Here is a 25,101-nt window from a genome sequence, read left to right as displayed (position 1 = left end):
TGAACCTTCCAGCAAGAATCACGTAGGGAAACAGAGAGGGTCCAGGTTTTATCAAGACAGCATTATCTTATTTACTTTGTCAGTACAGTACTTTATAGGAAAGCTGCCTCTCTCTCACGGCCAGTTTAGTTACTGGAAGCATTATATATACCAGGGGTTCCCAAACTTTTTTGGCCCACGACCCCATTATGATATCTGAAAAGGATTGCGACCCCAACCATGTAAAAAACATGCTATTAACAGCCTTTGTTTACTTTATATTTTGGGGCTATGGCAGTCAATTTAAAAACATTCTAACAGTGTTTCTGAATGTCTTCTCAACTCACCATCACATATTTTTAATGTGGGGCTGTGACAAATCAGTCTGACATGATGTATCTCACCAGCACTAATGAGATGGCTTCATGCATGTCGCGCTGGAGCTTCTCAAAATCAGGGGATATGGTCGATAGTGCGCACCTCATCTCTGCTGTCACATCCAACCTAGATCGTTATTTGGTTTTAATGCAGATGAGAACACTGAATCTAGCTTCACACAGATATGAGCTGCCGAAGGGTACAATGTATTTTATTGTCCTTCTAAGACAACATGGACCTCGAGGTCAAATCATGACGTCATTGACTTTCAAGTTGGATATTCATGCTCTAGAAAAAGGCCTGAGTTCTCGAGTTAGAATTCAGAGTTGAATGACCGTTCAATTTTTTTTTCGGAAGTTGAAGATTTCCGAGTTCCAGTTCCAAGTTCCCAATTGTTTTGTAGGCGACATTAAAGGTGAAAAGCAGACGGAACGGTATTCCATTTGAATCAGGAACCAAAACTCATTCGTAGTAACCCGTGAATGAATTCGGTGACATGAAAGCTCAATCAGCTGTTTGATTTCAACACCCATTATAGCTAGTTTTGTAACATCTTATGCCGTTACTCATAACTATTTGAAACTACTCATTACGGCTTACGGCAAACGTTATAATGTGTTATATAGCTGTTATAAAGGCTTTATGAATGTATGAATAAGGACACCTACATTAGACTGTTACCTTTGGGACTCATTGGAACAAGCACTAAAAGTTACCAATTGTGGACAATTATTTAAAGTAAGTACCATAAAGTAACCATAGATACCTTATAATGTCCTAGCAAATGTGTAATTTTATATACCGTAAAATAAAGTACTACCGAAATCACTTGCTACTATGCTAGTTCAATTCCAGAGACATTTGAGAGAATGCTAGCCCATGCTAACTGCTTGCTTGCTAACCCGGCCTGCTAACTGCTAGCTTTCCCTGGTCTACTAGTTGCTAGCTTGTTTAGCTCCGGCCTACTAACTGTTAGCTTGTTAGCCTGCTAACTGTCTGAATCGCCGTGTCCCTAGCCAGCCCAACCACTCACTGGACCCATATGTTCACTTGGCTACGCATGCCTCTCTCTAATATCAATATGCCTTGTCCATTACTGTCCTGGTTAGTGATTACTGTCTTATTTCACTGTAGAGCCTCTAGCCCTGCTCAATATGCCTTAACCAACCATGTTGTTTCACCTCCTACATATGCGATGACATCACCTGGCTTAAACATCTCTAGAGACTATATCTCTCTCTTCATTACTCAATGCCTAGGTTAACCTCCAATATACTCACATCCTACCTTACCTTTGTCAGTACACTATGCCTTGAATCTATGCTATTGTGCCCAGAAACCTGCTCCTTTTACTCTCTGTTCTGAACGTGCTAGACGGCCAGTTCGTATAGTCTTTAGCCGTACCCTTATCCTACTTCTCCTCTGTTCCTCTGGTGATGTGGAGGTTAATCCAGGTCCTGCAGTGCCTAGCTCCACTCCCACCCCCCAGGTGCTCTCATTTGTTGACTTCTGTAAACGTAAAAGCCTTGGTTTCATCATGTTAACATTAGAAGCCTACTCCCTAAGTTTGTTTTACTCACTGCTTTAGCACACTCTGCCAACCCAGATGTCTTAGCCGTGTCTGAATCCTGGCTTAGGAAAACCACCAAAAACCCTGAAGTCTCCATTGCTAACTATAATGTTTTCCGCCAAGATAGAACTGCCAAAGGGGGCGGTGTTGCAATCTACTGCAAAGATAGCCTGCAGAGTTATGTATTACTTTCTAAGTCTGTACCCAAACAATTTGAGCTTCTACTTCTAAAAATTTTCCTTTCCAGAAACAAGTCTCTCACTGTTGCCGCTTGCTATAGACCTCCCTCTGCCCCCAGCTGTGCCCTCGATACTATATGTGAACTAATTGCCCCCTATCTATCTTCTGAGCTCGTGCTACTAGGTGACCTAAACTGGGACATGCTTAACACCCCGGCCATCCTACAAACTAAGCTTGATGCCCTCAATCTCACACAAATTATCAATGAACCTACCAGGTACAACCCCAAATCAGTAAACACGGGCACCCTCATAAATGTCATCCTAACTAATTTGCCCTCCAAATACACCTCTGCTGTTTTCAATCAAGATCTCGGCGATCACTGCCTCATTGCCTGCATCCGTAATGGGTCTGCGACCAAACGACCACCCCTCATCACTGTCAAACGCTCCCTGAAACACTTCTGCGAGCAGGCCTTTCTAATCGACCTGGCTGGGGTATCCTGGAATGACATTGACCTCATCCCATCAGTAGATGATGCCTGGCTATTCTTTAAAAGTGCCTTCCTCACCATCTTAAATAGGCATGCCCCTCTCAAAAAATGTAGAACTAGGAATAGATATAGTCCTTGGTTCACGCCAGACCTGTCTGCCCTTGACCAGCACAAAAACATCCTGTGGCGTTCTGCATTAGCATCGAATAGCCCCCGTGACATGCAACTTTTCAGGTAAGTTAGGAACAAATATACACAGGCAGTTAGAAAAGCTAAGGCAAGCTTTTTCAAACAGAAATTTGCATCCTGAAGTACTAACTCAAAAAAGTTCTGGGACACTGTAAAGTCCATGGAGAATAAGAGCACCTCCTCCAAGCTGCCCACTGCTCTGAGGCTAGGAAACACTGACAATTTCAATGAGCATTTCTCTACGGCTGGCCATGCTTTCCACATGGCTACCCCTACCCCGGTCAACTGCCCGGCACCCTCCACAGCAACCCGCCAAAGCCCCCACCATTTCTCCTTTACCCAAATCCAGATAGCCAATGTTCTGAAAGAGCTGCAAAATCTGGACCCTACAAATCAGCCGGGCTAGACAATCTGGACCCTCTCTTTCTAAAGTGATCTGCCGAAATTGTTGCAACCCCTATTACTAGCCTGTTCAACCTCTCTTTCGTATCGTCTGAGATTCCCAAAGATTGGAAAGCTGCCACGGTCATCCCCCTCTTCAAAGGGCGTGACATTCTAGACCCAAACTGCTACAGGCCTATATCTATCCTACCCTGTCTTTCTGAGGTCTTCGATAGCCAAGTTAACAAACAGATTACTGACCATTTCGAATCCCACCATACCTTCTCCACTATGCAATCTGGTTTCAGAGCTGGTCATGGGTGCACCTCAGCCACGCTCAAGGTTCTAAACGACATCATAACTGCCATCGATAAGAGACATTACTGTGCAGCCGTATTCATCGACCTGACCAAGGCTTTCGACTCTGTCAATCACAACATTCTTATTGGCAGACTCGATAGCCTTGGTTTCTCAAATGATTGCCTCGCCTGGTTTACCAACTACTTCTCTGATAGAGTTCAGTGTGTCAAATCGAAGGGCCTGTTGTCTGGACCTCTGACAGTCTCTATGGGTGTGCCACAGGATTCAATTCTCGAGCCGACTCTCTTTTCTGTATACATCAATTATGTTGCTCTTGCTGCTGGTGATTCTCTGATCCACCTCTACGCAGACGACACCATTCTGTTTACTTCTGGCCCCTCCTTGGACACTGTGTTAACTAACCTCCAGACGAGCTTTAATGCCATACAACTCTCCTTCCGTGGCCTCCAACTGCTCTTAAACGCAAGTAAAACTAAATGCATGCTTTTCAATCGATCGCTGCCCGCATCTGCTCGCCCGTCCAGCATCACTACTCTGGACGGCTCTGACAACTACAAATACCTGGGTGTCTGGTTAGACTGTAAACTCTCCTTCCAGACTCACATTAAGCATCTCCAATCCAAAATTAAATCTAGAATCGGCTTCCTATATCGCAACAAAGCATCCTTCACTCATGCTGCCAAACATACCCTCGTAAAACTGACCATCCTACCAATCCTCGACTTCGGTGATGTCATCTATAAAATAGCCTCCAATACTCTACTCAACAAACTGGATGCAGTCTATCACAGTGCCATTCGTTTTGTCATCAAAGCCCCATACACTACCCACCATTGCGACCTGTACGCTCTCGTTGGTTGGCCCTCGCTTCATACTCGTTGCCAAAGCCACTGGCTACAGGTTATCTACAAGTCTCTGCTAGGTAAAGCACCACCTTATCTCAGCCCACTGGTCACCATAGCAGCACCGACTTGTAGCAGGCGCTCCAGCAGGTATATCTCACTGGTCACCCCCAAAGCCAATTCCTCCTTTGGTCGTCTTTCCTTCCAGTTCTCTGCTGCCCATGACTGGAACGAATTGCAAAAATCTCTTAAGCTGGAGACTCACATTTCCCTCACTAGCTGTAAGCACCAGCTGTCAGAGCAGTTTACAGATCACTGCACCTGTTCTTAGCCTATCTGTAGACAGCCCATCTATCTACCTACCTCATCCCCATACTGGTATTTATTTATTTATTTTGCTCCTTTGCACCCCAGTATCTCTACCTGCACATTCATCTTCTGCCGATCTACCATTCCAGTGTTTAATTGCTATATTGTAATTACTTCACCACCATGGCGGCAGGGTAGCCTAGTGGTTAGAGTGTTGGACTAGTAACCGGAAGGTTGTGAGTTCAAACCCCTGAGCTGACAAGGTACAAATCTGTTGTTCTACCCGTGAACAGGCAGTTAACCCACTGTTCCCGGGCCGTCATTGAAAATAAGAATGTGTTCTTAACTGACTTGCCTGGTTAAATAAAGGTCAATTTAAAAATGGCCCATTTATTTCCTTTACTTACCTCATTTGCACTCACTGTATATAGACTTTTTGTTTTCTTTTGTTCTACTGTATTATTGACTGTATGTTTTGTTTATTCCATGTGTAACTCTGTGTTGTTGTATGTGTCGAATTGCTATGTTTTATCTTGGCCAGGTCGCAGTTGCAAATGAGAACTTGTTCTCAACTAGCCAACCTGGTTAAATAAAGGTGGGGGAAAAAAGAGGGAGTGTGCAGAGGAGGAAATGCTATGAAGCTCATCTGTTTGTACTGATTTAGAGCCAACAATAGGCAAGTGCCCCCCCCCCCCCCCCCAAATACACACACAGACAACTATAAACTCAGATGCTCAACAGTTGTTCAGTATATAGACTTTTTGTTTTCTTTTGTAAGTTGAACTTTCCAGCAAAAATCACGTAGGGAAACTGGGAGGCTCCATGTTATATCAACACAACAGGATCTTATTGACTTACTCAGTACAGTGCTTTATAGGAAAGTGATTCTTGCTGGAAAGTTCAACTTACTGGTTACACATTGACCAGAATAGCTGCATTATGTTGTCTCTTTATCAAATCCAGAAGAAGTCGCGACCTCTAGTTTGTGAACCGCTTACTTAATGACGATTCAGGTATGCAGCTGAATGAGAAACAGTGTAAGATTTGGCTGGTTGACTGCTTAACCAGCATGGCTACCACAGCATTCTATAGTGATATGCCATCCCATCTGGTTTGTGCTTAGTGAGACTATAATTGTTTTTTCAACAGGACAATGACCCAAAACACACCCCCAGGCTGTGTAAGGGCTATTTGACCAAGGGGAGTGATGGAGTGCTGCATCAGATGACCTGGCCTCCACAATCACCTGACATCAACCCAATTGAGATGGTTTGAGATGAGTTCGACCGGAGAGGGAAGGAAAAGCAGCCAACAAGTGCCCAGGATATGCGGGAACTCCTGCTGAAAAAGCATTCCAGGTGAAGCTGGTTGAGAGAATGCCAAGAGTGTGCAAAGCTGTCATCAAGGATTATGATGGCTACTTTGAAGTATCTCAAATATAATATATATTTTGATTTGTTTAACACTTCTTTGGTTACAACATGATTCCATATGTGATATTTCATAGTTTTGATGTCTTCACTATTATTCTGCAATTTTGAAAATAGTACAACTAAGGAAAAACCCTTCAATGAGTAGGTGTGTCCAAACGTTTGACTGGTACTGTATAAATATATATATAATTATGCTCTTTGGTTGTCAGTGTTCCAAACTAGACATTATTTTTATTTTTACCTACACGTGCAAACACCGTCAGATGGAATTCATAGCAAGCAGTGGACTGGGTTAATCAGATTTGATAAAATAGAACAGAACAGATGAACTGGAATGATATTCACTCTCATGGGATGGGTTTCCAAAAATACATACCCCCCCCCCCCAATAAGCCACGAATATGACTGCATTGAAGCATAGAGTGCAATCAGAAAGTATTCACACCCCTTGACTTTTTACACATTTTGTTGTGTTACAAAGTGTGATAAAAATTCTCTACTGTCAAAGTGGAAGAATATATATATTTTAATTAATGGAAAATAAAACACGTTTATTTTGATTAGATTGGATAAGTATTCAACCCCCTGAGTCAAAACATGTTAGAATCACATTTGGCAGCAATTACAGCTTTGAGTCTTTCAGGGTAAGTCTCTAAGAGCTTTGCAGGCCTGAATTGTGCAATATTTGCCCATTATTCTTAAAGAAAATCTTTAAGCTCTGTCAAGTTGGTTGTTGATCATTGCTAGACAGCCATTTTCAATTCTTGCCATAGATTTTCAAGCAGATATAGTCAAAATTGTTACTATGTAACTATGAAATATTGTGTGTTGTCTTGTTAAGCAACTCCAGTGTAGATTTGACCTTGGGTTTTAGGGTATTTTCCTGCTGAAAGCTGAATTTGTCTGTTGGAGAACAGACTGAACCTGGTTGGAGAACAGACTGAACCACCATTACGCTGTCTGTGCTTAGCTCCTTTCCATTATTTTTAACAAAAACAAATATCCAGGGGCAGCAGGTAGCCTAGTGGTTAGAGCTTTGGGCCAGAAACTGAAAGGTTTCCTTGAGCAATGGAAAAATCTGTCATTCTGCCCCTAAACAAGGCAGACAACCCACTGTTCCTAGGCTGTCATTGTAAATAAGAATTTGTTCTTAACTGACTTGCCTAGGTAAATCAAGGTTAAATAAAATAAATCTGCTCCTAGTCAATGAAAAGCATACCCATAACATGATGCAACCACCACTGTGCTTGAAAATATGAAGAGTGGTACTCAGTGATGTGTTGTGTTGGATTTGCCCTAAACATAATGCTTTGTATTAAAGACCAAAATATACTTTCTTTGCCACATTTTTGCAGTTATAAATTTAGTGCCTTTTTACAAATAGAATCTATGTTTTTGAATAAATGTATTCTGTCCAGGCTTCCGTCTTATCGATCTGGCATTTAAGGCAAGGGTTCTCAAACCTCTGCTCGGGGACCCTAAGCCGTTCCATGTATTGTAACTGTTCCACAGCTAGCACACCTGATTCAAATTGTCAACTAATCCTCAAGCCCTTGACTAGGTGAATCAGGTGAGTTAGTTCAGGGCTACTACAAAATTGTGAAATGTTCTTGATCCATCCTGTTTTTTTCTAAATAGCCACTAAACTCTGTTTTAAAGTCACCTTCCTCTCCAGCAACTGACTTAGGAAGGACACCTGTATCTTTGTAGTGACTGGGTGTATTGATACACCATCCAAAGTGTAATTAATAACTTCACCATGCTCAAAGGGATGCATATTCCTTTTGACCACATATTCACCAATAGGTGCCCCCTTTGCGAGGCCCCTGTCTTTGTGGTCAAATCTCTGCTTGAAATGTACTAAGTGATTGTGGGACCTCAACAAAATGTGTAAAAAGTGAACAGGAATGAATATTTTCTGAAGGCACTGTATATCATGTGTTTTATGCCTCCTGGCATTAAGGCAGTAAAATACTCTCTGGGACAGATTTACCAAATGTTTGCTCCTGTGAGAATTTTGCACCTCTTAGTTTTGTGGAACCATGAAAGTTGACACAGTCTTGTCTCTCTGACATTCTCAAGAGTCTTGAATTAGATTCTATTTGATGTGTAAAGCTTCACCATCATCAAAATATGTACTGGTTCTTATAGGTTTCACAATTATGTAGTTTTCGTTTGTAGAAATGTTGTCGTGTCACATAAACACAAAGACACTTCCACATTCATATAGAAATTATGACAAACAACAATATTACATTTTTAATTGTTTTTTTTTCTTCTCTATTTTATCCAATATTGGACCAGAAACAATCAAGTTATTTTGTATTTTTGTGAATTCCAAGATCTTCATAATCACTCTTCGAAACGGTATTTTTCTTAAGACATTTCAGTGAGGTTAAGTTTCCTTCTCTTTAAAAAATAATACAATATAGTACAATATAGTACAATGTTTCTTCTCTTTACCAGTAGAAAACATGTAGATGTTACAGAGTACAGACAAATGGAACAAATGAGAGAGGGGAAAGGGAGCAACCCTGATTGTGAAAAACAAGATAAAACTAAGTCAAACATAGTTATACAGTTATAACCACATGAAGAGAGAGACAAACGTTTCATACTGAACAAGGAACACTGATCTTACATTTGAGCCGCAACCCATTTTCTTTTCACAGACAAAAATTCCCCCCTGCTTCCATGTCTTTTCTCACCCAGTGAAATCAGTGGTGGCTGCTGAGGGTTGGGCAGCTCATAATAACGGCTGGAACAGAGCGAAGGGAATGGCATCAAACCATGTGTTTGATGTATTTGATACTATTCCACCTAATCCGCTCCAGCAATTACCACGAGCCCTTCCTCCCCAATTAAGGTGCCACCAACCTCCTGTGAGTCAATTTTATTTAGGTGTTGCCCTTTTGGCATATCACCGGACTATCTGATCAGGGCTTTGAGAAAGAGATACAGGAAGCAAACAGGAAGGGACACAACATGTGTTTGACGAGATGTTAGGAAACTGATGATTGGTGCCAGCTTTCGGCCACTGTTGGCTAAAACCGATCCAACCCAAGGATGGCAAGTAAGCTTTTATTCATCATCATCATCATCATCATCATCATCATCATCGTTGTCGTCATCTTCGTCGTCATCGTCATCATCATCATCGTCGTCATCATCATCATCATCATCGTCGTCGTCGTCATCATCATCATCGTCGTCGTCATCATCGTCATCATCATCATCTGGATCGATCTTTCCGGACAGCACATCCTCGATCCAGTCCTCAAGCTCATCAGCAGTGGGCATGTCCTCATCATCATCCATCTCCATCCACACACTGTCGGCCTATGAGGGAACACACACACAGTGAGATCTCAATTTGAATGTCACGAACCAAGATGGAGACTAAGTCTGCACAAGACAGAAAGACACTGAGATTCAAGAGAGGCTTGGATGAGAAGACAGTGAGAGTAGACCATCAAAAACCTGAGGTTCCCAGAGAAGATGGATGGATAGATGGATAGATGGATAGATGGATAGATGGATGGATGGATGGATGGATGGATGGATAGATGGATAGATGGATGGATGGATAGATGGATAGATGGATAGATGGATAGATGGATGGATGGATGGATGGATGGATGATAGATGGATAGATGGATAGAGAGAAGAGAGAAGAGAGAAGAGGATGACACAAAGGAGACGACAGAGACAAAGTAGGTGGGAAGATCAGACTTACATCTTCCACATCCACAACACCGATCTGAGGGGAACCGAGGTCAATGCCGAAGGTCTTCTCCCAGTAGGGCACAAGCTAAAAATAGAGAGGGAGGTAGAGAGGGGAGATAGAGAGAGAAAATAAAAAAATAAAAATACTACATATAGGCTTATTCTGAGTCTTGGAAACCACAATTTAAAGTTCTGCCTTTCAAGTCCTTAGTGTATCTGTTGGACATTTCTAATATTCCCTTGTTAGACTAGTCGATACACATACAGGTGCAAAATTAATCATCTTGATCACATAATGAGTAGTTATTTGGGATTACAAAATGACTGCAGGATTCAGTGATTCTACACTGTCCAACTCCAATTTAGTCAGTCTCGAACACATGCAGCATATTCAGACGCCTTTACTTCCTTCACATTTTGTTACGTGACAGCCTCATTCTAAAAGGTATCACATCGTTTTCTATTTCAATCTACACACAATACCACATAATGACAAAGCAAAAACAGGTTCTTAGAGATTTTTTCAAATGTATAAAAAATACTGAAATGTCGTATTTACATAAGTATTCAGACCCTTTACTCAGTACTTTGTTGAAGCACCTATTCTTGGGTATGCCTCCAGAGTGGCACAGCAGTCTAAGGCACTGGTTCGTACCCAGGCTGTGTCACAACCTGCCGTGATCGGGTGGTGACAATCGAGTACCATAGGGGGGTGACAATTGGCCCAGCGTCGTCCGGGTTAGCGGAGGGATTGGCCGTGGCGGTAGGCAGTCATTACAAATAAGAATTTGTTCTTAACCTCACTAGGGTTTGTGGGACGGTAGTGCCCCACCTCGTCAACAGCCAGTGAAACTGCAGGGTGCCAAATTCAAAACAATAGAAATCCCATAATTAAAATTCCTCAAACATACATGTATTTTACACAATTTTAAAGACACACTTGTTGTAAATCCAGCCACAGTGTCCGATTTCAAAAAGGCTTTACGAAGAAAGCAAATCAAACGATTATGTTAGGTCAGAGCCAAGTCACAGAAAAACACAGCCATTTTTTCATCCAAAGAGAGGAGTCACAAAAAGCAGAAATATAGATCAAATTAATCACTAACCTTTGATGATCTTCATCAGATGACACTTCATGTTACACAATACATGATGTTTTGTTCGGTAAAAAGTTCGTATTTCTATCCAAAAATCGGAGTTTACATTGGCGCGTTATGTTCAGTAGTTCCAAAACATCCGGTGAATTTGCAGAAAGCCACATCAATTTACAGAAATACTCATAATAAACATTGATAAAAGATACAACTGTTATGCATGGTATTTTAGATCCCCTTCTCCTTAATGCAACCGCTGTGTCAGATTTCAAAAAAACTTTACGGAAAAAGCAAACCATGCAATAATCTGAGCTCAGATGACAAATCAAGCCTAACAGATATCCGCTATGTCCGCTATGTTGGAGTCAAAAGGAGTCAGAAATAGCATTATAAATATTCACTTACCTTTGATGATCTTCATCAGAATGCACTCCCAGGAATCCCAGTTCCACAATAAATGTTTGTTTTGTTCGATAATGTCCATCATTTATGTCCTTATTCCTCCTTGTTGTTCACGCGTTCAGTACACAATCTAACCTCACGACACGCGTGCAAGTCCAGCGGAAGGTACGGAAGAAAAGTCCAAAAAGTTATATTACAGTCCGTAGAAACATGTCAAACGAAGTATAGAATCAATCTTTAGGATGTGTTTAACATAAATCTCAATAATGTTCCAACCGGAGAATTCCTTTGTCTGTAGAATTGCAATGGAACAGAGCTCGCTCTCATGTGAACGCGCAAGACTGAGCTTGTGCCTCTCTGGCAGATCTCTAACTCATTCCCCTCTCATTCGTCCCCACTTCTCAGTAGAAGCATCAAACAAGGTTCTAAAGACTGTTGACATCTAGTGGAAGCCTTAGGAATTGCAATTTGACCCCATAGACACTGTGTATTCGATAGGCCAAGAGTTGAAAAACTACAAACCTCAGATTTCCCACTTCCTGGTTGGAATTTTTCTCAGGTCTTTGCCTGCCATATGAGTTCTGTTATACTCACAGACATCATTCAAACAGTTTCAGAGTGTTTTCTATCCAAATCTATAATTATATGCATATTCTAGCTTTTATGGCTGAGTAGCAGGCAGATTAATTTGGGCACGCTTTTCATCCAAAATTCCCAATGCTGCCCCCTACCCTAGTGAAGTGAACTGACTTGCCTAGTATTTGGGGAGTTTATCCCATTCTTCTCTGCAGATCCTCTCAAGCTCTGTCAGGTTGGATGGGGAGTGTCGCCGCACAGGTATTTTCAGGTCCCTCCGGAGATGCCTGATCGGGTTTAAGTCCGGGCTCTGGCTGGTCCACTCAAGGACATTCAGAGACTAGTCCCGAAACCACACTGGCTGTGTGCTTAGGGTTCGTATCCTGTTGGAAGGTGAATCTTTGCCCGAGCCTGAGGTCCTTTGCACTCTAGAGCAGGTTTTCATCAAGGATCTCTCTGTAGTCTCCCAGTCCCTGCCGCTGAAAAACATCCCCACAGCATGGTGTTCCCACCACCATGCATCACTGTAGAGATGGTGCCAGGTTTCCTCCAGACGTGACACTTGGCATTCAGGCCAAAGGGTTGAATCTTGGTTTCATCAGACCAGAGAATCTTGTTTCTCATGGTCTGAAAGTTCTTTAGGTGCCTTTTGGAAAACTCCAACTGGGCTGTCTTGTGTCTTTTACTGTGGATTACCTTCCGTCCGGCCACTCTACCTTAAAGGCCTGATTGGTGGAGTGCTGCAGAGATGCTTATCCTTCTGGAAGGTTCTCCCATCTCCATAGAGGAACTCTGGAGCTCTGTTAGAGTGACCATCGGGTTCTTGTTCACCTCCCTGACCAAGGCCCTTCTCTCCCGATTGTTCAGTTTGGCCAGGCGGCCAGCTCTAGGAAGTGTCTTGGTGGTTCCAAATTTCTTCCATTTAAGAATGTGGGAGGCCACTGTGTTCTTGGGGATCTTCAATTCTGCAGACAGTTTTTGGCACCATTCCCAAAATATGTGCCTTGACACAATCCTGTTTCGGAGCTCTATGGACAATTTATTTGACCTCATGGCTTGGTTTTTGTGCTGACATGCACTGTCAACTGGGGGACCTTATATAGACAGGTGTGTGCTTCTCCAAATCATGTCCAATCAATTTAATTTAACACAGGTGGACTCCAAGTTGAACAAACATCTCAAAGATGATCAATGGAAAATTAGGAAAAGGTTAAGGGGTCAGAATACTTTCCGAATGCACTGTACACAGTTCAGCCAGTTCAAATATATTCAGCCTGTTCTTACCAGGGAGAAGTCGTCGGGGTCGATCCAGATGATGCTGAGGTCGGGGTTGTCAGTGTTTTCACGGGCCACCTCTTTCAGGATCTCCAGGAACTCAAAACCATCTTGGAAAAGTAAAAGGTTAGATACTGTAGTCTTTTAGCCCCTTCTACACCCCAACATTGGAAGACAATTGTATTTTTATTATCTAACTTTTACATGTTTTTATGACCAGATTTTTGAAAGAGCAGAGAATATATATATATATATACTGTAGTATATATATATATATATAGAGTAAATGGTAAATATAAGAAAAAATATATAGTGAAACATTGCTTTGGACTAGTGCACTGTACATACCAGGGTCATCCTCCTCAGCGAAGGCTACAATGTGCTCTCCATCAATGTCATCTTCCTAAAGGAAGAAGGAAAGAAGGAACGCGACTCAGGCCTACTGTACATCTCCATGAGAAATAGGCCCACCGGACAGTTCCGCTTTCTAAATGTTTTAATAGTGAGTGAAAAAATCTTACCCAGGTCTCGTACATGCTGTGGGGCTCGAGCTTCCTCAGAGTGGGCCTGGAATGAGAATGATATCAATCAATCACATTTAGATTATCAAGCCCTTTTACATAGGCAGTCATAGAGTGCATTCACAGTAACACGGCCTAGACCCAAAAGAGCAAGCAAGGAAAGGCTGAAGCAAGAGCACAGTGGCTTGGAAAAACAAGTAATGTCGTTTGAACCACACTTTGTCTACATAACATAGTATAGGCCTTCTGGCTCTGCATTGTAGTTCAGCTGAACTGCAGGCCCTAACTCACCTGTCATGCTCCTCAATGTAGTCTACAAGCTCAGCCTCAGTGTACGGCTTTCCTGGGATGGTCACTGGTTCCTCCATGAAGGGCTCGTAGAAGTCAACCTCGTTCAACTTCATATTCAGCTTCTTGGCAATCTGGATATGGACAAAGAACATTAATTTGGCTATCAGAAATCTGTTGTTTCAACATGAAAAGATGAGTTAACATTTTGAATTAAAGTATTTGCAATGTAACTAATATTATGTTTTGTGGACTAAACTTGATTTCCTAAGTTGACTTAACACTTCAAGGTAGCGCAGTAACTTATCTTTTCAAGTTAAGACTGCTAAAAATGGTACACTGTATAGACAGTTGGTCTGCATTGGGGACAATGGAAATATTCCAGAATGGAGTTTAGAATATAGTTGTAGTGGCTTCCTTTCCTTTTTACCATAGCCACTGCCCAAGCCTGAAGCGGGGTTGTTTGATACGCATACAGTCCATGGTGGTGCATACAGTCCACTATGGTGCAACAAAAAAGTTAATTATTCTTATATCTAACAAAGAATGTCTGTATGGTCAAAAAACTATACAGCTCCCGCATCTAGCAAGGACTCCCTCCCCCGAAGGCCCAACTTCCTGCCTTTATCCTAACACACTTACCACAGTACAATGCATAGGCAAGAGGGGGGGGGGGGGGCAAAAACTGAATTACACTAACAGATGAATATATCTCAATCAGGTAAATATAAATCATAAAAGGTACGTACCTAACATTTCATCATATACATTAATATTTAATATATTTACACAAATATACATGGAGCTCCGTACAAATATGTCCAAATCGGCTCTAACAATAGTCAACTCTAATTTTATGCTCTGTGGTTCCGTACCTTGGGGTCAAAGGTGGCGAAGAACTTGATGAATGGATGGAACTCCTCGGCAGCATCGTCATACTCAATGAAGTCTGTAATAGAGAAAAATAACATTAACCTAACGTGATATTGTCATTGACATACTTGATTGAGAAAATTGTCAGAATTCAGGCATAGAATCCCTGCATGTGACTCACAGAAATAGGAGTTGTGACTAGCAACCCATTAGCCTGATCCCAGATCTGTTTGTGCCAATTCAGTGACAATGACCATAGGAGTTGGCATGACAGCACAAACACATCTGGGACCAGGCTAGTAATTTCAGTCATGATTTCTCTGGTCTTTCCCACAGAGTTTGTTGGCTGTACTTACGGGGCGATTTTTCACTCTTGAAGTAGCCGACCAGCTTGATGTCCTCGTCAATGTTGTGGAAGCCCTTCAGCTCACGCTCATTATCAATTATCTCCACGGGGTCCTCAATCACCTGGACAGAGATTGCATGAGGGAGAAGAGATGTGGAGAGAAGATTTTAGAAGGTCGAGGAAGATTTTACTGGCCTTATTTTTTCTATCCTTTTCAGAACAATATTTAGTAAACACAATGTAATCACCTGTTAATACTCTACACTTCCGAGAGTGTTTACACAGTAATAAAAAAAAAACTTAAAGTGAAGTTACAACCAAATGACTGTAACCAAAATGTGGTGGCACGACAACTAAATGACTATATAATGTTATAACAGTTACTCACGTCGTAGAGGAACTCCACTAGGGTGTCAGCTGCCAGCTCACCGTCATACTCAATGATCTCATTATCAATAAAGATGTAGATGCTCTCCACCTCATCCAGACCTGAGGAGGGATGAGGACAGGTTAGAGATGCTGTTTAGGGGCTAGGGAGGGAGGGGGCTAGGGAGGGATGGGGCTAGGGAAGGGAGGGGGCTAGGGAAGAGGTGGGGCTAGAGAAGGGAGGGGGCTAGCTATAGGGAAGGGTTGGGGCTAGGGAGGGGAGGGGGCTAGGTAGAGGGAAGGGATGGGAATGGGGAAGGGATGGGGCTAGGGAAGGATGGGGGCTAGGGAAGGGATGGGGGCTAGGTAATAGGCAAGGGATGGGGCTAGGGAAGGGAGGGGGCTAGGTATAGGGAAGGGATGGGGGCTAGGTATAGGCAAGGGATGGGGGCTAGGTAATAGGCAAGGGATGGGGGCTAGGTATAGGGAAGGGATGGGGGCTAGGTAATAGGCAAGGGATGGGGGCTAGGTAATAGGCAAGGGATGGGGGCTAGGTAATAGGCAAGGGATGGGGACTAGGTAATAGGCAAGGGATGGGCCTAGAGGCTAGGGAAGGGATGGGGGCTAGGTGATAGGCAAGGGATGGGGGCTAGGTAATAGGCAAGGGATGGGGGCTAGGTAATAGGCAAGGGATGGGGCTAGAGGCTAGGGAAGGGATGGGGGCTAGGTAATAGGCAAGGGATGGGGCTAGAGGCTAGGGAAGGGATGGGGGCTAGGTAATAGGCAAGGGATGGGGCTAGAGGCTAGGGAAGGGATGGGGCTAGAGGCTAGGGAAGGGATGGGGCTAGAGGCTAGGGAAGGGATGGGGCAGGTTAGAAACTCTGGGGACTAGGGTTTAGAGGACAGGTTTTGAACTCTACTTAAGGTCTAGAGGACAGATTAAGAACTTTACTTAGGATGTAGGGTTTATGGGACATGCTAGTAACTCTGGTTAGGGGTTATGGTTTAGGGGACAGGTTAGGAAATATACTTAGGGTTTAGGGGGACATGTTAGAGACTCTGGCTAGGGGCTAGGATATAGGGGCTAGGGAAGGGATGGGGCTAGGGAAAGGATGGGGCTAGGTAGGGGTGGGGCTAGGTAAGGGATGGGACTAGGGAAGTGATGGGTCTAGAGAAGGGATGGGGCTAGGTAAGGGATGGGACTAGGGATTTGATGGGGCTAGAGAAGGGAGGGGGCTAGGTAAGGGATGTGGGCTAGAGAAAGGGATGGGGCTAGGCAAGGGATGAGGGCGAGAGAAGGGATGGGGCTAGAGAAGGGATGGGATGGGGCTAGGGAGGGGATGGGGGCTAGAGAAGGGATGGGGCTAGAGAAGGGTTGGGGCTAGGTAGGAGATGGGGCTAGGGGCTAGGGAAGGGGCTAGGGAAGGGATGGGGTTAGGGAAGGGATGGGGCTAGGGGAAGGATGGAGGGTTGGGGAAGGGATGGGGGCTAGGTTATAGGCAAGGGATGGGGCTAGGGAAGGGATGGGGGCTAGGGAAGGGATAGAGGCTAGGTAATAGGCAAGGGATGGGGCTAGGTAATAGGCAAGGGATGGGGGCTAGGAAATAGGCAAGGGATGGGGCTAGGGAAGGGATGGGGGCTAGGGAAGGGAGGGGGCTAGGTAGGGGAGGGATGGGAATGGGGAAGGGATGGGGGCTAGCTAATAGGGAAGGGATGGGGCTAGAGGCTAGGGAAGGGATGGGGCAGGTTAGAAACTCTGGGGACTAGGGTTTAGAGGACAGGTTTTGAACTCTACTTAAGGTCTAGAGGACAGATTAAGATCTTTACTTAGGATCTAGGGTTTATGGGACATGCTAGGAACTCTGGTTCGGGGTTATGGTTTAGGGGACAGGTTAGAAAATATACTTAGGGTCGAGGATTTAGGGGGACATGTTAGAGACTCTGGTTAGGGGCTAGGAGATAGGGGCTAGGAGATAGGGGCTAGGGAAGGGATGGGCAAGTAAGTTGGTAACAAGACATTCTTCTCACCTGTAAAATAATGTATTATTTTATCTACACAGTATGAACATAAAGTGAGTTACTCCCTCCTGAAGTAGAATGCTTTAGTTGTTTAATTGCATACCGGTGACTGACCCACCTATAACTTTTTTTTCTTCCAGGGCAGTGACAGTACAAGATAAGGATAAGATTGGTATTAGACAGAGGGAGCTGCAAGTCATTTAGAAAATGAAAGTGTGAAATAATCTGATCTCTGCAAAGGAATGTTTTTTCAGTTAAAAACTGAGTGTGAAACTCAGATCTCTGCAAGGAATGTTGTTGGACAACTACAGCTCTCTGGTGGCTGAATGATCTACTGAGGGTGATAGTGAAGCTCATACGTGTCTAGACTGTAGAGCCCTGACTTCTTCCTGAACATGTAACATGACAATAACCTTTCCTAACCATAACTAGGACAGATTTTATTCCTTGTTTGGAAAAACTCTGCCCTTCCCATGTAATATGTTCTGTGTTATAAAGATATCTTACACAGTTACTAGATTGGGTCCAGAGTTCTGCCTACTGTAAATGCAATGGTTTCTTTTCAATCTTTTTTTGCCCATCGGCAAACCTTTGATTAGTGGAATCAGGTGTGTAGGGACTGAACTTTAGACATTTATTTGTTCAAGGCAGTGATAGTACGAGATAAGCATAAAATATGACATGGTATTATAGGGACAAAGATACTGAGAGCTGCAAGTCATTTAGAAACTGAAAGTGAGACTCAGATCTCTCTGTGAGGAATGTTTGTTGACCACTACAGCTCTCTGGTGGCTGAATGATGTACTGAGGGGGATACTGAAGCAATAAGGCCCGAGGGGGTGTGATATATGGCCAATATTCGACTGCTAAGGGCTGTTGTTAGGCACAACGCAAAGTGGGGTGCCAGGACACAGTCCTTAGCCATGGTATATTGGCCATATATCACAAACCCCCGAGGTGTCGTATTGCTATTATAAACTTGTTACCAAAGTAATTAGAGCAGTACAAATATATGTTTTGTCAAACCCGTGGTATACGATATGATATACCACGGCGGTCAGCCAATTAGCATTCAGGGCTCGAACCACCCAGTTTATAACGAGGCTTTTATGTGTCTGTAGGTCTACTACTGTAAGTCTACAACTGTAGGTCTACTACTGTAGGTCTGCTATTATATTTAGTTTAAACTTGAAAATAGGTTTGGGTCAAATCCAATACAACACTACACAGAGTGAAACCCTCTGTATTTTGAATGGTGGCAGCATCATATTATGGGTATGCTTGTCACTTGCAGGAGCTGGGGAGTTTGTCAGGATCAAAATAAAAATGAGCAAACCCCAGGTAAACGGTTAGAGGAAAACCTCCCTAAAATCTAACCCTGGGATGGAGTTTTTATTTTCACCCGGACAATTACACAACATTTTAATGTTAATTCCAAAGCTCATGTGTTGAGTAATATGTGTTGAGTGTTTCTGAGTGGTCGAGTCAGTCAGGTACTCAGAGACAAGGTTTGAATATTGCTGTCCATCAATGACTCCCAACCAAATTGTCTGAGCATGTTGCTTTAAGAGTTGTGCAAAGTTTGTTGAATCTTATTCAAAATGATTCACAGCTGTAATTGTCTGCCAAACGTGCTTCCAACCAGTATTCACATTGTTGTGTGAAGACATACGCAATCAAAACATCTTCATATTTGATTAATTAAGAACATTTTCTATAATTTTATTTCACATTCAAAATGTGGATTAGGTTGTGTAGAACAGCAGGAAAAAAATCTAATTTAATCCTTTTTACATTTAATATTAAGATAGCAAAATGTGAAGAGTGTGCAAGGGGTGTCTAGACTTTCACCAGGCACTGACTGTGAATCATTTGAGTTAGTTCAGGGCTACAACAAAATTGTGAAATGTCTGGGGGTCCCGAGGAGAGGTTTGAATACCACTGCTCTCATCTATTTCAACAGGAGAGATACCACACCTCGGGCAGAAGAGGGCAGGAGAGATCAGGATTCTATGTGAAGTCAGACAGAAAGACTGAGGTTTAATCGATGATGAAAAGGGGGTCAAGAGATGAGTGAGCTTTTACCCAGCTTCTTGGCGACAGAGAGGTCCTTCTTCTCATCCACAAGACCGAATCCAATGTCTTCATCATCGATATCATCAAGAACCTGGGCTGCAAGCTACAGAGAAGAGAGAGTAGAGAGAAAGAAAAAGAAAGAAAGAAAGAAAGAAAGAAAGAAAGAAAGAAAGAAAGAAAGAAAGAAAGAAAGAAAGAAAGAAAGAAAGAAAGAAAGAAAGAAAGAAAGAAAGAAAGAGATGGAGCTGTATCAGAGCACATGGACCCTAGCATCCTAACGTCTGTTTTACGCTCCATTTTTGGATTTCTAGATGTAACTTATTTGAACAACCTTGAATGGATCTGACAGGTATCAGCAATATCGCTATAGCTCAACTGTGTCCTCTGATAGGCTAGGTGACATTTTCAACATATTGCTTATACCTATCCAATCATTTCAGATCTACACAACTGCCTAAAGGGACAGGTGGTTGACTTAGAACGGAATAGATATGTGTATGCCCCCCCCCCCCTATGTTAATAGATGTGCCATACCTCAGGAATGAGGTGCTCAGCACTCCAGTCCTAGACACATATGACCACATTGCACTCCAATGGACTGCATGGAAAAGATATTTCCCACATACTCTGTAAGCACTCACACCCCCAACCACAGCATTTCCTCCCTCTTTCAAGGCCTTAAAAGCAAAAGCCTTAGAGCGCTGCCTTGCACTTTCTAAATCTGTGTGAAACTGGACCTATTGATGGATAGTTAGCCCAGCGAATGAGAGGGCAGAGAGAGAAGAGAAGGGGGGGCATGGTCCTAGTGTGTCAACAGGAAGAGACGTGGTCACGACAGGTGCAGTGGACTGGTGGAAAAGGAGAAGGGCTCACGCTTTGTGAGAGTAAACTTACATACACACGCTCACTAACACCTACTTGCAAAGACACACACAAACACACACACACAGACTCCCACACACACAGACGCACAAACAGACATTCTTTGTTCTCATTTTATAGCAGTCTATAGCAGTACATGGAACAAAATATCAGTAGAAAAAACATTGTACTCCAATTGATGTCTAAGAATCACATAATTACAAATGTCTTAATTACAAATGTCTACAGAATGGGTATCATTCAAAAGCAGGCACTATCCATCAAGGAATATCCATTGATATGTCCAGCCCACACAGTCAAGCTAGGCAACATCCACCATAGCCAGGTCACGGTTCGGTCCCAGCCTCAACTCCACCTCAGCCATAACAGCCCTGAGATCCATTTTGGTTTGGACTGTGCTACCTGGTATCCTTGGGACGGCCTTATCCTAAACCCTGACCACAACCCTTACCTAAACCTAACCTTAAGCGTTACCTTACCCATTTTAAATGTCAACTTCAAATGGGCTTGGGAAGTCCCCGGGATCCCAGATAGCACGGACCATTCCCGGATAGCACCAAACCAAGATGGGCGACAAAACAAGAAGGCCAACGTTATGTGGCTCAATCTGGTTTACAATAAAGCCAGTGTGACAAGTACTGCTCTCGTGCCAAGCAATTCCTTTGGGCCAGCATCTATGTTTTGCATGAAATTGTTGAAAGGATGAATGAATGAATGAATGAATGAATGAATGAAAGAAAGGATAAAGGGGTTAGACTGTAGACTGTTTCTGTTTCTTTTGTTATTTCGGTGACCTTTATTTGCAACATTACTTTCACTGCTGTAGTACAGAGAAGCAGTAATAGCCTGCTTCCCAAATGGCACCCTATTCCCTGTATAGTGCACTACTTTTGAACAGAGCCCATAGGGAATATGGTGCCATTTGGGACGCTGCGATAGAGCAAGCTGCTGAGGGGTTTGCTGTAGGGCAGCAGCTTTGTTGAGGGCTGGTTCGAAGGCCTGGACATACCTGGAACGTCAGGGCAGCTGGACTGGTGAGTAACTGTAGAGAGAAGTTATGCTTTAGCACAGGACATTAACGTGTAGTCCGGGATTCAGTCAAAGGTGCACTGACGACAAGAGCACCGCTCTAGACTCTTTAAGGTAATTTACGCTTGAGCCAACATCCGCAGAGTTACCATGAATGTGATCTCCACGAAAGACGGAGAAATTGCCTTTAAAAGGTGCGTTGTTGACAATGCGTCTTTGATTGATTGTATAACCACTACAAGACTGAGTAAACAAGGGACAGTAAACAAGGGATGGTAAACAAAGGATAGTAAACAAATGGACCAAGGACAGTGAACAAAGCATAACATAGTGTATGTGTCCCAATATCCATATTCATGTAGAGTGCATTGTCACTATATTACTTTTTACTTTATAGTAAATATATACTATTCACTAATATACCCACTGGGCACAGACTTCACTTAAACATCTATTCCATGTTGGTTCAATGTGATTTCGTTTAAATGACGTGGCAACAACATTGATTCAACCAGTGTGTGCCCAGTGGGATTACTTGCCGATTTCATTACGTCATCATAAAACATATTATGTTAGTATCATGAATATGGATATTAAGACATACGGACAGAGTCATGACATCACAGGACAGTGAATAGAATGTAGAATACTTCCACTATACAGGACAGTCCATAGAACACAGCGATGGTGACGGGTCAAGAGGCAGAGTACAGAACAATCTAACTTCAATGGAGGTCGGAGTTCAGACTTTAGAATAAGCACAAATGCTCTTTGAACCACAAAGATTCACAAAGTGTCTTAAAAACCTGTTGAGTGTAGGGGGCAGTATTTTGATGTTTGGAAGAAAAACGTACCCAAATGAAACTGCCTATTTCTCAGGCCCAGAATCTAGAATATGCATATAATTGTCCGATTAGGATAGAAAACACTCTAAAGTGTCCAAAACTGTCAAAATATTGTCTGTGAGTATAACAGAACTGATATTGCAGGCGAAAACCTAAGGAAAATCCAACCCGGAAGTGCTGTTTTTCCTGAAAGCTCTCTGTTCCATTGCCTGCCTTCGCTCCATTTAAAGGGATATCAACCAGATTCCTTTTCCTATGGCTTCCCCATGGTGTGAACAGTCTTTAGACATAGTTTCAGGCTTTTATTTGGAAAAATTAGCGAGAAAGATCACATCGCGTCATTGTATGGCTGGGTGCCAGCAGCGTTTTGCATGCGCAACTGCTTGGAGCAGACATTTTCTCTCTCTCTCCTAATGAAGAAGCTACAGTCCCAGTTGAAATATTATCGATTATATATTGTAAAAACAACCTGAGGATTGATTATAAAAAACATTTGACATTTTTCTACGAACTATATGGATACTATTTGGAATTTTCGTCTGCCTGGTCGTGACCGCTCGAGCCTGTGGATTTCTGAACATAATGTGCCAACCAAATAGAGGTATTTTGAATATAAAAATAATTTATTGTGTAACTGGGAGTCTCGTGAGTGCAAACATCCGAAGATCATCAAAGGTAAGCGATTCATTTTATTGCTTTTCTGACTTTCGTGACCAATCTACTTGGCTGCTAGCTGTTTGTAATGTTTTGTCTACTGAGAGAGATGTCCTTACATAAATGCTTGGTATGCTTTCGCTGAAAAGCATTTTTAAAATCTGACACGCCAAGTGGATTAACAACAAGCTACGCTGTGTCTTGCTATATTGCACTTGTGATTTCATGAAGATTAAATATTTTTAGTAATTTAATTTGAATTTGGCGCTCTGCAATTCAGCGGATGTTGACGAAAATGATCCCGCTAACGGGATGGGTGCATCAAGAAGTTTTAAAGTAGGAGTACTGATTTAGAATCAGTACGGCATTTTAGATAATAATAAATATGACAAGAGGGACCTGATCTAGAAGCAGCACTCCTACTCTGAGACGCTTTTTGAATGAACATTTTGTTATGCAACATACAAATGATCCATCATGCCATACAGTTCTGCTGTATAGTAAACCACTAGCCAGCCCAGTCGTCCTCCCACAGGTTGACCATTTGATCTCCTAACTTTCTATCTAGCCATTTCTGATCATTTCCACCGATATCTCTGATATGTTAGACTATCAATCATCTCCTCACAGAGAAATCACTGTCACTTCTGTTTCTCTCTGACTTGCATTTCCTATCTGATTCATTGTGACTATCACTTTCGCTCTCTCTCTCGCTGTCTGTCTGTCTGTCTGTCTAGAGTAATAATAATAACATCAATAATAATAACATTAATAATAATAACAGTAATAATGACAATAACAGCAATAATAATAACAAATAATAATAACAGCAATAATAATAACAGTAATAATAATAACAGCAATAATAATACCAATAATAATAATACTAGTAATGACAATAACAGTAATAATGATAATACCAGTAATAATAATACCAATAATAATAATACTAGTAATGACAATAACAGTAATAATGATAATACCAGTAATAATAATACCAATAACAATAATACTAGTAATGATAATAACAGTAATAATAATAAACGTGTTAATAATAACAATAATAATGATCATAGTAATCATAATTACATCAATAAAAATAACAGTAATAATTATAATAGCAGTAATAATAATAGCATTAATAATAATAACAGTAATAATAATAACAACAGTAATAATAATACCAGTAATGATGATAATACCAGTAATAATAATACCAGTAATAATGATAATACCAGTAATAATAATACTTGTAATAATAATACCAGTAATAATGATAATACCAGTTATAATAATACCAGCAATAATGATAATACCAGTAATAATGATAATACCAGTAATAATGATAATACCAGTAATAATAATACCAGTAATAATGATAATACCAGTAATAATAATACTTGTAATATTAATACCAGTAATAATGAGAATACCAGTAATAATGATAATACCAGTAATAATGATAATACCAGTAATAATAATACCAGTAATAATTATAATACCAGTAATAATAATACCAGTAATAATGATAATACCAGTAATAATGATAATACCAGTAATAATAATACTTGTAATAATAATACCAGTAATAATGATAATACCAGTTATAATAATACCAGTAATATTGATAATACCAGTAATAATAATACTTGTAATAATAATACCAGTAATAATGATAATACCAGTAATAATGATAATACCAGTAATAATGATAATACCAGTAATAATAATACTTGTAATAATAATACCAGTAATAATGATAATACCAGTTATAATAATACCAGTAATATTGATAATACCAGTAATAATAATACTTGTAATAATAATACCAGTAATAATGATAATACCAGTAATAATGATAATACCAGTAATAATGATAATACCAGTAATAATAATACTTGTAATAATAATACCAGTAATAATGATAATACCAGTTATAATAATACTTGTAATAATAATACCAGTAATAATGATAATACCAGTTATAATAATACTTGTAATATTAATACCAGTAATAATGATAATACCAGTTATAATAATACCAGTAATAATGA

The 25,101-nt window shown here is 41.5% G+C and overlaps 1 protein-coding gene across 2 annotated transcripts in view; it reads right to left on the bottom strand.

The window, feature by feature from the left end:
• Positions 1-8,319: 8,319 nt before the first annotated feature.
• Positions 8,320-25,101, bottom strand: part of LOC109906348 (calsequestrin-1-like) — a 32,790-nt gene continuing 16,008 nt past the window's right edge. The window contains exons 2-12 of one of the 2 annotated variants that reach the window (XM_020504011.2): positions 21,529-21,561; positions 19,647-19,740; positions 15,565-15,665; positions 15,187-15,298; positions 14,833-14,906; positions 13,961-14,091; positions 13,670-13,715; positions 13,497-13,551; positions 13,158-13,258; positions 9,812-9,886; positions 8,320-9,414 (exon numbers count right to left, since the gene is read on the bottom strand). In XM_020504011.2, the coding sequence (XP_020359600.1) occupies positions 9,157-9,414; positions 9,812-9,886; positions 13,158-13,258; positions 13,497-13,551; positions 13,670-13,715; positions 13,961-14,091; positions 14,833-14,906; positions 15,187-15,298; positions 15,565-15,665; positions 19,647-19,740; positions 21,529-21,561 (1,080 nt within the window). In that variant the 3' untranslated portion in view covers positions 8,320-9,156. The remainder of the gene's footprint in view (positions 9,415-9,811; positions 9,887-13,157; positions 13,259-13,496; positions 13,552-13,669; positions 13,716-13,960; positions 14,092-14,832; positions 14,907-15,186; positions 15,299-15,564; positions 15,666-19,646; positions 19,741-21,528; positions 21,562-25,101) is intronic. The other variant, XM_020504012.2, reaches the window with a different exon arrangement.

Source organism: Oncorhynchus kisutch, linkage group LG16 (genome assembly GCF_002021735.2).
Source record: "Oncorhynchus kisutch isolate 150728-3 linkage group LG16, Okis_V2, whole genome shotgun sequence".
NCBI classification, from domain to species: Eukaryota; Metazoa; Chordata; class Actinopteri; order Salmoniformes; family Salmonidae; genus Oncorhynchus; species Oncorhynchus kisutch.
The sequence above is the reverse complement of the archived record's forward strand: the minus strand, read 5'-3'. Positions and strand labels throughout refer to the sequence as shown.